The sequence below is a fragment of the Enhydra lutris genome, unplaced genomic scaffold, assembly GCF_002288905.1.
Source record: "Enhydra lutris kenyoni isolate GAN:26980312 unplaced genomic scaffold, ASM228890v2 scaffoldscaffold15, whole genome shotgun sequence".
NCBI lineage: Eukaryota > Metazoa > Chordata > Mammalia > Carnivora > Mustelidae > Enhydra > Enhydra lutris.
In genome coordinates, this window is record NW_019154099.1 from 2416940 (window position 1) to 2429130 (window position 12191).

Sequence of the window (12191 nt, forward strand, 5' to 3'; positions counted from 1 at the left end):
TTTTTTAAAGATTTTATTTATTTATTTGACAGAGAGAGATCACAAGTAGGCAGAGAGGCAGGCAGAGAGAGAGAGGAGGAAACAGGCTCCCCGCCAAGGAGAGAGCCCGATGCCGGGCTTGATCCCAGGACCCTGGGATCATGACCTGAGCTGAAGGCAGAGGGATTAACCCTCTGAGCCACCCAGGTGCCCCGATGCTAAAGTATTTTAATGTGAATTACAGTATAGCATTAACCTGATCATATTTTGTAAGAGATATGTTGCCTAAATCTTTTTTTGTTGTGTGCCTATCATCTTATTAACAGTTCATAAATAATTAAGTGTAGTAGTTATTGCAATGAAAATATTTTTCCTTCTCAATTCTAGTAACAGTTTGATTAGATATTCATATAGGCAAATTTTATCTGTAGTGCAGTTCTAATCTTCAAGTAAATCAGGACAGTTTAGAGTTATCAAAATAACATTGGTATTTGAAAATTGCTCCACGTTTATTACCATTCTACATGATGAATTTATACACGAAGCAGTCTGTGTATTCATCATATTAAAATCAAAACACAGAAACAAAGAATTAGATTCAAGATTGAACCCTACTAGTGATAATAGTTTTATCAGTGCATCATTTCTTCACATTAAATGAATGCCACTAATTTGAATTTTGTTTGGCAGTTTTGTTTACATTTAATATATATATATATATTTAAGCATAAGCTAAATCTAGGTTAATATTTCAGTATATTTAACAGACTTTGTAATTTGATTTTCATGGGATTTTTTTTCCTAAAAAGAGAATTAATTTATCATTGCCATTTACGAAAACTTGATAGAGATACCATAACAAAAGAATTAGTAAATAAAATAGTACCATACTGAATCTGGCAATATATTAAAATAATAATATACCACAACCATGTAATCTTTATGTAGCCTTTAATCCAAAAATTTAAGGATTTTACCATACTTATATGTGTACTAAGATAATCCATCCTATCAGTACATCAGGGGGAGAGAGGCTATCTGATCATTTCAGTCATTTCTGGTAAGACCGGGCCTGATAGAGCCTCGCTGTAAACTTAGAAGGACTCTTTGCCTTTTGATGCAAAATATCTATCTCAAATTTATATCCCTTTTCATGTGGTTTTAAGGCCATTACAATTAAGTCTTTTACTTTTTTTTTAAAGAATTTATTTATTTATTTAACAGACAGAGATGACAAGTAGGCAGAGAGGAAGGCGGGGTGGTGGGGGGGAAGCAGGCTCACTGCTGAGCAGAGAGCCCAATGCGGGGCTCGATCCCAGGACCCTGAGATCATGACCTGAGCCGAAGGTAGAGGCTTAACCCACTGAGCCACCCAGGTGCCCCAAGTTTTTCACTTTTTAAAAAACATGAATCATTTGAGATAGATTTCATCAGTTGCAAACGTCAAAAACCAACTGTGGCCAACTTAAGCAAAACCATAATTTATTGGAAGAATATAGGTAGTTCATAAAATGAGTAGGGACACCTGAGAACTGGGACTAGAGCAACTCCAGGATATAAGTATTATTCACTATCTTGTCCAGATATTTCCTTTGGAAATTAATGTGCTGCCCCTCTTTTTTTTTTTTTTTTCCTTTCCACTTTGCTCAAGGTTCAGAGTCATGGGGGCGAAAGCTCTGCTAGCATGATTTCAGTCTCATGCCCTATTCAAAACTAGGAGAGAATGAGATACTTTAATAGGAGTTTGATCAAGGCAGTCCACAGCGGAAGGTATATAATTCCCCAGAGAAACCTGGGTGCAGTTAGACAAGGGGAATGGATTCTAGGCAGCCGAGCCCCACCTTCAACTCCCCCAAAATTAAAAAACTCCCCACAAGATTAATCAACAGATATCCAGTAAAATAGACAGGAGTTTTGGCTTTTTAAATTCCCATGGTTCATTTAAAGTCTAAAACTGATCAGTCCTCAATCCTTAACAATGAATTACTTCTAGAAAATTCTATATATTAAATGCCTTAGACCTTAATTTTTTTTTATTGTGTTATGTTAGTGATCATACAGTACATCATTAGTTTTTGATGTAGTGTTCCATGATTCATTGTTTGCATATAACACCCAGTGCTCCACGATTTGCATCAACATGGACAGAACTAGGGGGGGGATTATGCTAAGTGAAATAAGTCAAGCCTTAGACCTTAATTTATCTACTAGCAGTATCAATATTCAGTACTTATGTGTTCTTTATTTTTCCTTTTAGACAATGAGAAGACACCGGAATGAAGTGACAGTTGAACTGCGAAAGGTAAGGGTGATTGCATTTAACAGAAAGTAATTAGGAGGTTTTTCTGATTTTAAAATTCTGTATAACTTGAATAGTGAAAATTTTATAGCAAATTAGTGGTCATCCCTAAACCACACAGCATGAAAATGTATCATTAAATAGTTAAAATGGTATTTACTTAAAACAGCTTTCAATTATTGAGGTACTGTGTTCTGTGTGAAGTATTTTAGTACCTGCATTGAAATTCTCACATCTGGTGAAATTAGATACTCTTCTGTTTCATTTTTACTTTTTTTCTCAAGATCCTCTCTTTCTTTGGGCTGTGGGCTAGACAGGATTCCTCTACCTTTTTCATGTAAAAGTTACACAAACTTGTTAAAGATACTTTAGAAAAATAGAAGTAAAATAACCTTTTATCTTACCAGTTAAATGAAACTGCTGTTAAAAATTGCATTTTCTTCTTTTTTTTTTTTTTGAGGACTTTAGAATTAACCTTCATGAGATTGTGTATTCATGCAAGCTCATTTTATTTGAAGCTAGTATTTTAATTCCCAATCAAGAAAGTATACATAACTCTCTATATTACATGTACATTAAAAAAATAGATTTTAAAATTTATTTCTAAATCTTTGTGTTCATCTTAGATTAGCTTCTTTTCTTGATCTTAATTCACTCCTGAAATTTCTATATTAAATTACCATCTTGAGACTTTTCAATTTTGGAGAAAAGAAAGGTCTCAATTCTGAGAGTAACACACTCCCAGTTACTAAAACTATAAATAGACTTGTGCATTTATTTATTTAGTATTTATTAAATACCCACTTTGGGTCATGAATTTTTACTCAGCATCAATATTAAACTCATTGGTATTTAGTTCCTGAAATTCATTTTCCTAACTCCCTATGTGCTCTATCCCCCAGTCTTTAGTAGAATTGAAAACTGCTAGCTAATTCCAATGTTCTTGCAACTTAAATTCTTCAGAGATACTTACAGATTAATAACGGTGATTTGGCAATCATATTTTCAAGTTTTTTCAGATCCTTGTTTCATTTGGACCAGAGAAGTAAACTAAGCCTTAGTTTAATAAAGAGAGTGAGGTGAGCTCCTTGCCAATCTTAACACGTCAGACCTAGCTTCTTTTTTTTTTTTTTTTTTTTGCTTTTTAACTTTTTATTAGCATAGAACATACATAGAAAAAGGTCAATACATCTAAGTGTACAGCTTGATGAATCTTCACAAAGTGAGCACATCTGTGTAATAAGCTCCTAGATCAAGAAAGAGAACATTACCTGTATTCCAAGGCTCTTTCCCAGTTATCCTTTCCCCCAGGGGTAAGCATTATCTTGATTTTTTAATATTATAGATTATTTTGCATAGTTTGAACCTTATATAAATAGAACAGTAAGTGTCCTTTTATGACTAGTTTTTCATTTGTCATGTAAAGATCATTCTCCTCAATAGAGGCAGTAGGAGTAAAACATCTGTTAACATTATACCAACTATCCCCAGATGTGAGCCTTTATTTTCCCTTAAATTGTCATGCTTGGAAAACAACTCTAAAACTTTGTGTTGGTCCTGGTATTATTCAGAATCCTCCTCTTATTTTAAGCTTTTTAGCTCTTCTAATATGCTTATAAATACAAGCTGTTCATTTGTATTTATATTTGGCTGTTTGTTCCTCCTTCTGTAGTTGTGCTGTCTTCTGGACTTAATTTATATAATTAAATTTCTTGCTTGTCAGAATGCATCTTTTTAAATATCCATTTTGGTTACCTTAGACTCCTCTTATCTCTTCTTTTTCTCTGTAGATAACATTATTTCCTTTTCAGTCACCAGAATTAACTCCTAGAAATCCTTACAGAAGGACCAAAAATGAAATTAACTAAAGAAATCTCAAGAAATTCCTTACTTCACATTTCAGAATTCCCTGGTTAAGCAGCAGAATGTGAACCATTCCTGAAACAAATCCTAAACTTCAGACAAAGCTTAATTGATTTTGGTGATTCTACAGAGGTGTGGAGAGCCCTCCAGGAAAAGATTCCTTTTTATAGCCAGTGTCTGTCTCTACTTCTAGTCTTTCTTTTTCTATAGCTCCATTGAGGAGAAAATCACAGCGTTGTTGTTTCTGATATTGAGATTCTTGAAAAATACAAGAAAGCTAGTTTCCCGTGATTCATAGATGAGCTCTACCATTTGCATTAGATTGTAATATTTTAAAGTGAGGGTGATAATCACACTCCCCTACCCCAGGTACTCTGCAGTGTCTCTCCGAGACTATCCCTAAATGCCTAGTCAAATTCTGGTCCAGTAGTTGGTACTTGCTAAATGCCAATATTCAAGAATTAAATTGATTATGATATCTTAAAATTTTCTATATATTTAAATCATTTATTGAACTTCTAAAAAATCATTTATTGAATTTTTAATACAAATACTATAGATACAAAGCAGTACTATTTGAAAGTCTTAATCTGTGACAAATTAGGGAGCTTGTTTCAAAATATTAAACAAGGAGCTTCTTCCTTTACCAAAAAATCCTTCTGCCTAAATACATAAATAATGGAACTAAACAATGTGTTTAGTTTGTAGTTGATTTCTGGCACAAGCTCCATATCTTGTAGCAGACCTGTAACAAATTGAGAAATTTTAGCCAGTCCATGGATCATACTTTGAATAACACTGATAGTGCTCTGTCAAATTGAGAGTGAGATCTAATTATTAATATATACTGTTTTTACTAGCCTCACATTCTTTTTTTTAAACTTTTTTGCCTTCTTTTACCTCTTTGATATCTTACTTTCCTATTTAAGTGGGTACTAATGCATTGGCACTTACACAGAAGTCTGTACTTCTGTTTTATATCATATTGTAAACAGAGTTACATAAGAGTTAAATAACTTTTCTAAAATCACACAGCTGATAAATGATAGCTGAACTCTTAATCATTATCCTATAATGCCTCTCAAAGTAAATGTTTGTTGAGTGAATAATACCTCATGAGTTGAAAATCAGTCCAAAACTTATCACTGGCATTTTTAACTTTAGCACGTTATATTAAACTTTATATAATCTTCTCTTGGTGATTGATCAGTCAGATAGTTCATTAGGATTTTATTGTCATTAGATCTAGGGGTAGGGCTGCTTAAGTTCTTACATAATGAAAAACACCACAAAAATGCCCTACTTGACTAATCAGATACAGTATAATTGTTTTAATTGTTTGTACTTTTAGTAAAATATATTTTTTTAAAGATTTTATTTATTTGTTTGACAGAGACACAGTGAGAGAGGGAACACAAGCAGGGGGAGTGGGAGAGGGAGAAGCAGGCTTTCCACTGAACAAGGAGCCTGACGTGGGGTTCAATCCCAGGACCTTGGGACCATGACCTAAGCTGAAGGCAGACGCTTAACGACTGAGCTGCCCAGGTGCCCCAGTAAAATATCTTTTTAAAAATAGCCTGAATTGTCTTATGTCAACAAGATAATAAAGTTCATATGATCATATCGATTAATATGGAAACAAAATCCGGCACTCATTCCTGATAAAACTCTCAATAAATTACAGATAGAACTTGCTCAACTTGATAAAGAACATCTGCAAAAAAACCTACAGCTAACATCATACTTAATGGTGAAAACTGAATGCTTTCCCCCTAAGATCTAAGAACAAGGCAAGGATGTCTACCCTTAAAGCTCTTACTTAGTAGAGTTCTGGCAATTCTAGCCAGTGCCATAAGTCAAGAGAAGTAAATAAAAGACATTAGTTTAAAAAGGAAAAAATAAAACTGCCCCTGTTTCTAGATGACATGATAGTCTATATAGAAAAATCTGAGGAATCTACTACAGAAAATCTCCTTGAATTAATAAGTGAGTTCAGCAAGGTCACAGATTACAGGAGTAACATATAAAAGTCAATGGCTTATATATGTTAACAGTGAACATGCAGAAATCAAAATTATGAATACAATACTATTTTTTAAAGATTTTATTTATTGATTTTAATTATTTTAAATTCAGTTAATTAACATATAATGTATTATTGTTTCGGAGATACAGGTCTGTGATTCATCAGTCTTATATAACACCCAGTGCTCATTACATCACATGCCCTTCTTAATGTCTATCATCCAGTTACCCCATCTCCCCACCTCCTTACCCTCCAGCAACTCTCAGTTTCTTTCTTATGATTAAGAGTCTCTTATGGTTTGTCTCCCTCTCTGGTTTCATCTTGTTTTATTTTTTCCCCTCTCTTCCCCTATGATCCTCTGTTTTGTTTGTTTCTTTTTTTTAAAAAGACAAGGATATCATACATCCTGCTTTTTGAAAAAAGATTTTATTTATTTATTTATTTGTCAGAGAGAGAGAGAGATAAAGAGCACACAAGCAGGCAGAGTGGCAGGCAGAGGCAGAGAGAGAAGCAGGCTCCCTGCTGAGCAAGGAGACTGATGCAGAACTTGATCCCAGGACCCTGGGATTATGACCTGAGCTGAAGGTAGTGGTGTAACCGACTGAGCCACCCAGGTGTCCCTCTCTGTTTTGTTTCTTAAATTCCACATATGAGTGAGATCATATGATGATTGTCTTTCTCCGATTGACTTAATTCGCTTAGCATAATACCCTGTAATTCCATCCATGTTTCAAATGGCAAGATTTCTTTTTTTCTTTTTGATGGCTGAGTAATATCTGGGCCTTTTCCATAGTTTCACTATTGTGGACATTGCTGCTGTAAACATTCGGGTGCATGTGCCACTTCAGATCACTACATTTGTATCTTTGTGGTAAATACCCAGGAGTGCAGTTCCTGGGTTGTAGGGTAGCTCTATTTTCAACTTTTTGAGGAACCTCCATACTGTTTTCCAGGATGGCTATAACAGCTAGCATTCCCACCAACAGTGTAAGAGGGTTCCCCTTTCTCCACATCCTTGCCAACATCTTTCGTTTCCTGACTTGTTAATTTTAGTTATTCTGACTGGTGTGAGGGTCTACGGCTGTACCACCCTGAACGCGCCCGATCTCGTCTGACTGGTGTGAGGTGGTATCTCACTGTGGTTTTGATTTGTATTTCCCTGATGCCAAGTGATGTGGAACGTTTTTTCATGTGTCTGTTGGTCATTTATATGTCTTCTTTGGAGAAATGTTTGCTCATGTCTTCAGCCCATTTCTTGATTGGATTACTTGTTATTTGAGTGTTGAGTTTGATAAATTCTTTATAGATTTTGGATACTAGCCCTTTATCGATAGGTGATTTGCAAATATCTTCTCCCATTCTGTCAGTTGTCTTTTGGTTTTGTTGGCTATCTCCTTTGCTGTGCAAAGGCATTTTATCTTGAAAAGTCCCAGTAGTTAATTTTTGCCTTTTTTCCCTTGCCTTTGGAGACCTGTCTAGCAAGAAGTTGCTATGGCCAAGGTCATAGAGGTTGCTGCCTCTGTTGACCTCTAGGATTTTGATGGATTCCTGTCTCACATTTAGGTCTTTCATCCATTTTGAGATTATCTTTGTGTATGGTGTGAGGAAGTGGTTCAGTTTCATTCTTCCGCATGTGGCTGTCCAATTTTCCCAGCACCATTTATTGAAGAGACTGTCCTTTTTCCATTGGATATTCTTTACTGCTTTGTCGAAGTTTAGTTGACCATAGGGATGAATGTCCATTTTGGGGTTCTCTATTCTGTTCCATTGATCTATATGTCTGTTTTGTGCCAGTACCATACTGTTTTGGTGATTACAGCTTTGTAATGGAGGTTGAAGTCCAGAATTATGACACCACAGTTTTGGGGTTTTTTTTTTTTCAATATTCCTTTGACTATTTGGGGTCTTTTCTGGTTCCATACAAATTTTATGATTATTTGTTCCAGCTCTGTGAAAAAAGCTGATGGTATTTTGATAGGAATAGCTTGAATGTGTAGATTGCTCTAGGTAGCACAGACATTTTAACAATATTTATTCTTCTCATCTGTGGGCATAGAGTGTTTTTCCATTTTATTTTATCTTTCTCAATTTCTTTCATGAGTGTTCTATAGTTTTCTAAGTACGGATCCTTTTTTCTGGGGTCATTTTTGCCATTTTAGTATTTTTTTCCCTCTCATCATTTATTCTTCTCTGAGGGACAGAATGACAAGATGGAAAAATTCACATCAAAAAAGGCAGTACTGACTGCCAGAGACCTAATCAGTATGGACATAAGTAAGATGTCAGAACTAGAGTTCGGAATAACAATTACAAAGATACTAGCTGGGCTTGAAAAAACATGGAAAACACTAGAGACTCCCTTTCTGGAGAATAAAAATAAATCTAAACAAGTTGAAATCAGAAAGACTGTTAATGCAATGCAACCAAAATGGAAGCCTAACTGCTAGGATAAATGAAGCAGAAGAGAAAATTATTGATATAGAAGACAAAATGATAGAGAATAAAGAAGCTGAGAAAAAGATAAACAGTTACTGAATCACGGGGTGGGGAGTGGGAATTTGAGAGATAAGTGATACCATCAAGGGGAACAATATTAGGATAATTGGGATCCCAGAAGAAGAGGAAAGAGAGAGGGGGCAGAAGGTATATTGGAGCAAATTATAGTGAAGAACTTCCCTAATCTGGGGAAGGAAACAAGCATCCGAGTCCAGAAGCCACAGAGAACCCCCCTCAAAATCAATAAAAATAGGTCAACACCCTGACATATAATAGTGAAACTTGCAAATTTCAGAAACAAGGAGAAAATCCCGAAAGTAGCTCAGACAAGAGATCTGTAACCTACAAGGATAGAAACATTAGGTTGGCAGCAGACCTATCCACAGAGACCTGGCAGGCAGAAAGAACTGGCATTATATATTCAGGGTGCTAAATGAAAAAAATACGCAGCCAAGTATACATTATCCAGCTAGTGTGTCTTTCAAAATAGAAGGAGTGATAAAAATCTTCCAGGACAAACAAACTAAAAGAATTTGTGATCACCAAACCAGCCCTACAGGAAATATTAAAGGGGGTCCTTTAAACAAAGAAAGAGCCCAAAAGTAACATAGACCAGACTGGAACAGAGACAATCTACAGAAACAGTCACTTTACAGGTAATACAATGGCACTAAATTCTTATCTTTCAGTAGTTACTCTGTAAATGGGCTAAATGGCCCACTCAAAAGACATGGGATTTAGATTGGATGAAAAAGCAAGACCCATCAATATGCTGGCTATAAGAGACTCATTTTAGACACAAATCCAGATATAAAGTGAGGGGATGGAAAAACATTTATCATGCTAATAGATAGCAAAGGAAAACTGGCAGTGGCAATCTTTATATCCGACAGGTTAGATTTTAAACCAGACTATAATACGAGATGAAGAAGGATACTGTATCATAAAGGGTCTATCCAACAAGAAGAACTAACAATCATAAATATTTATGTCTCTAACATAGGAACAGCCAATTATGTAAGCCAGTTAATAAAAATCAAAGAAACACATTGACAATAATACAGTAATAGTAGGGGAGTTTAGCACCCCACTCACAGCGATGGACAGATCATCTAAGCAGAAGATCAACAAGGAAATAAGGGCTTTGAATGTCACACTGGACCAGATGGACTTCACAGATATTCAGAGTATTCCATCCCAAAGCAACAGAATACACATTCTTTTCAGTGCACATGGAACGTTCTCGAGAATAGATCACATACTGGGTCACAAATCAGGTCTCAGCTGCTATCAAAAGATTGAGATCATTCTGTACATATTTTAGGACCATGATGCTTTGAAACTGTAATTCAGTCACAAGAGGAAATTCGGAAAGAACTCAAATACGTGGATACATGGAGTCTAAAGAGCATCCTACTAAGGAATGAATGGGTCAACCAGGAAATTACAGAACAATTAAAAAAATTCATGAAAACACAACTGTTCAAAACCTATGGGATACAGAAAAATAAAGTCCTAAGAGGGAAGTATATAACAGTATAAGCCTTTCTTGAGAAACAAGAAAGTTCTCAAATACGCAGTCTCACCTTACAACTAAAGGAGCTGGAGAAGGAACAGCAAATAAAGCCTGAACCCAGCAGAAGAGAACTAATAAAGATTAGAGCAGAAATCAATTAAACAGAAACCAAAAAAAAAAAAAAAAAAAAAAAAAAACCCAAAACAGTAGAACAGATTAACGAGTGTAGGAGCTGATTCTTTGAAAGAATTAGTAACATCAATAAACCCCTGGCCAGATTTACCAAAAAGAAAAGAGAAAGGACCCAAATAAATAAAATGATGGATAAAAGAGGAGAGATCACAACCAACACTGAAGAAATAGTTACAGGAAAATATTATGAGCAAAGCCACTAAATTAGGCAATCTGGAAGAAATGGAAGCATTCCTGGAGATGTATAAACTACCAAAACTGAAACAGGAGGAAATAAAAAACCTGAACAGACCCATAACAAGCAAGGAAATTGAAGCACTAATCAAAAATATCCCAGCAAGCAAGAGCCCAGGGCCAAATGGCTTCCCAGGGGAATTCTACCGAACCTTTAAAAAAGAACTAATACCTACTCTTCTGAAGCTGTTTTTAAAACATGGGAAGGGAAGGAAAACTTCTAAACTCTTTTTATGAGGCCAGCATTACCTTGATCCCAAAACCAGACAAAGACCCCACCGAAAAGGATTATAGACCAATATCCCTGATGAACATGGATACAAAAATTCTCACCAGGATACTAGTGCAGCTTAACCTCATGATCTGAGCCCAAATCAGGAGTCAGACACTTAACTATCTGATCTACCCATGTGCCCCCAGACAAGCTTATTTGTAAATGTTTATGGAAAGGCACAGGCTCTAGAAAACCTGAAACAGTCCTGACAGAGAATAAAAACAGGAGCAATTGCTCCAGCCAATATTAAGCTTATGGGATAGCTACAGCAATGAATACTACATGATATTGGCTAAAGGACAGACACATTTCTCAATGTAACAGAAGATAGAACCCAGAAATAAACCCACACAGATACACCCAAGTTTCTTTTGGCAAAACTAATTCAGTGGCAGAAGAATAATTTCTTTAGCAAATGATACTAGAGCAATTGGAAATTCATAGGCAAAAATAAATAACCTCAACTTCATTTTCACACCTGTACAAATACATGAAATGGATCCTAGACTTAAATGTAAAAGATAAAACTATAAAACGTTTAGGGAAAAAATGGAGGAAAATTTTCAGGATCAGAGCCAGGCAAATGGTTCATACAGTTGACCACAAAAGCATAATCCATAAAAGAAAGTTGGACCTTAATAAATAAAAAAAATTTATTCTGTGAAAGCTCATATGAAAGGATGAAAATACAAGCTGGAGATAAAGAAGAAAACCACACATCCAATATAGGGCTAGTATCTATAATGAACTCTTAAAGGTTAACAGTAAAAACAAAAAAAACCCCTAATTTTAAAAATGGGCAAGGATGAGAAGAGATGTTTCATTGAATGGAGTATACAGATAGCACTTATTGTGATTATGATTATTAATGCATTATTAGCCATCAGAGAAATATGGATTAAAACCAACTACGCATCTATTAGAGTGGCTGAAATAAAAAATAGTAACATGAAATGCTAGTGAGGATGTAGAGAAATTGGATCACTCATATGTTGCTGATGGGAATGTGGAATGGTACTGTCACTCTGGAAAACATGTTGCTAATAAACATCCTACCAATTAAACTCCTACTCATTTATCTCAGAGATATGAGAACTGGTGTTCATACAAAATCTGTACTTGAATGTTCGTAACAACTTATTTTGGAATAGCTAAAACCTAGAAACAGTCCAGATGGTTAAACTTTAGTAGGTCTTTGCCATGAAATACCACTCAGCAATTAAAAGGAACCAACTATATATTTTTAAAAAGATTTTATTTATTTATTTGACAGACAGAGATCACAAGTAGGCAGAGAGGCAGAGAGAGAGAG

At 35.3% G+C, this 12191-nt stretch overlaps 1 protein-coding gene across 1 annotated transcript in view; it reads left to right on the forward strand.

Annotated features, from left to right (window-relative positions):
• LOC111147051 (karyopherin subunit alpha 3) overlaps positions 1–12191 on the forward strand; it is a 104356-nt gene that overhangs the window by 46552 nt on the left and 45613 nt on the right. The window contains exon 2 of the mRNA XM_022502919.1: positions 2237–2281. Coding sequence (XP_022358627.1) covers positions 2237–2281 — 45 coding nt within the window. The remainder of the gene's footprint in view (positions 1–2236; positions 2282–12191) is intronic.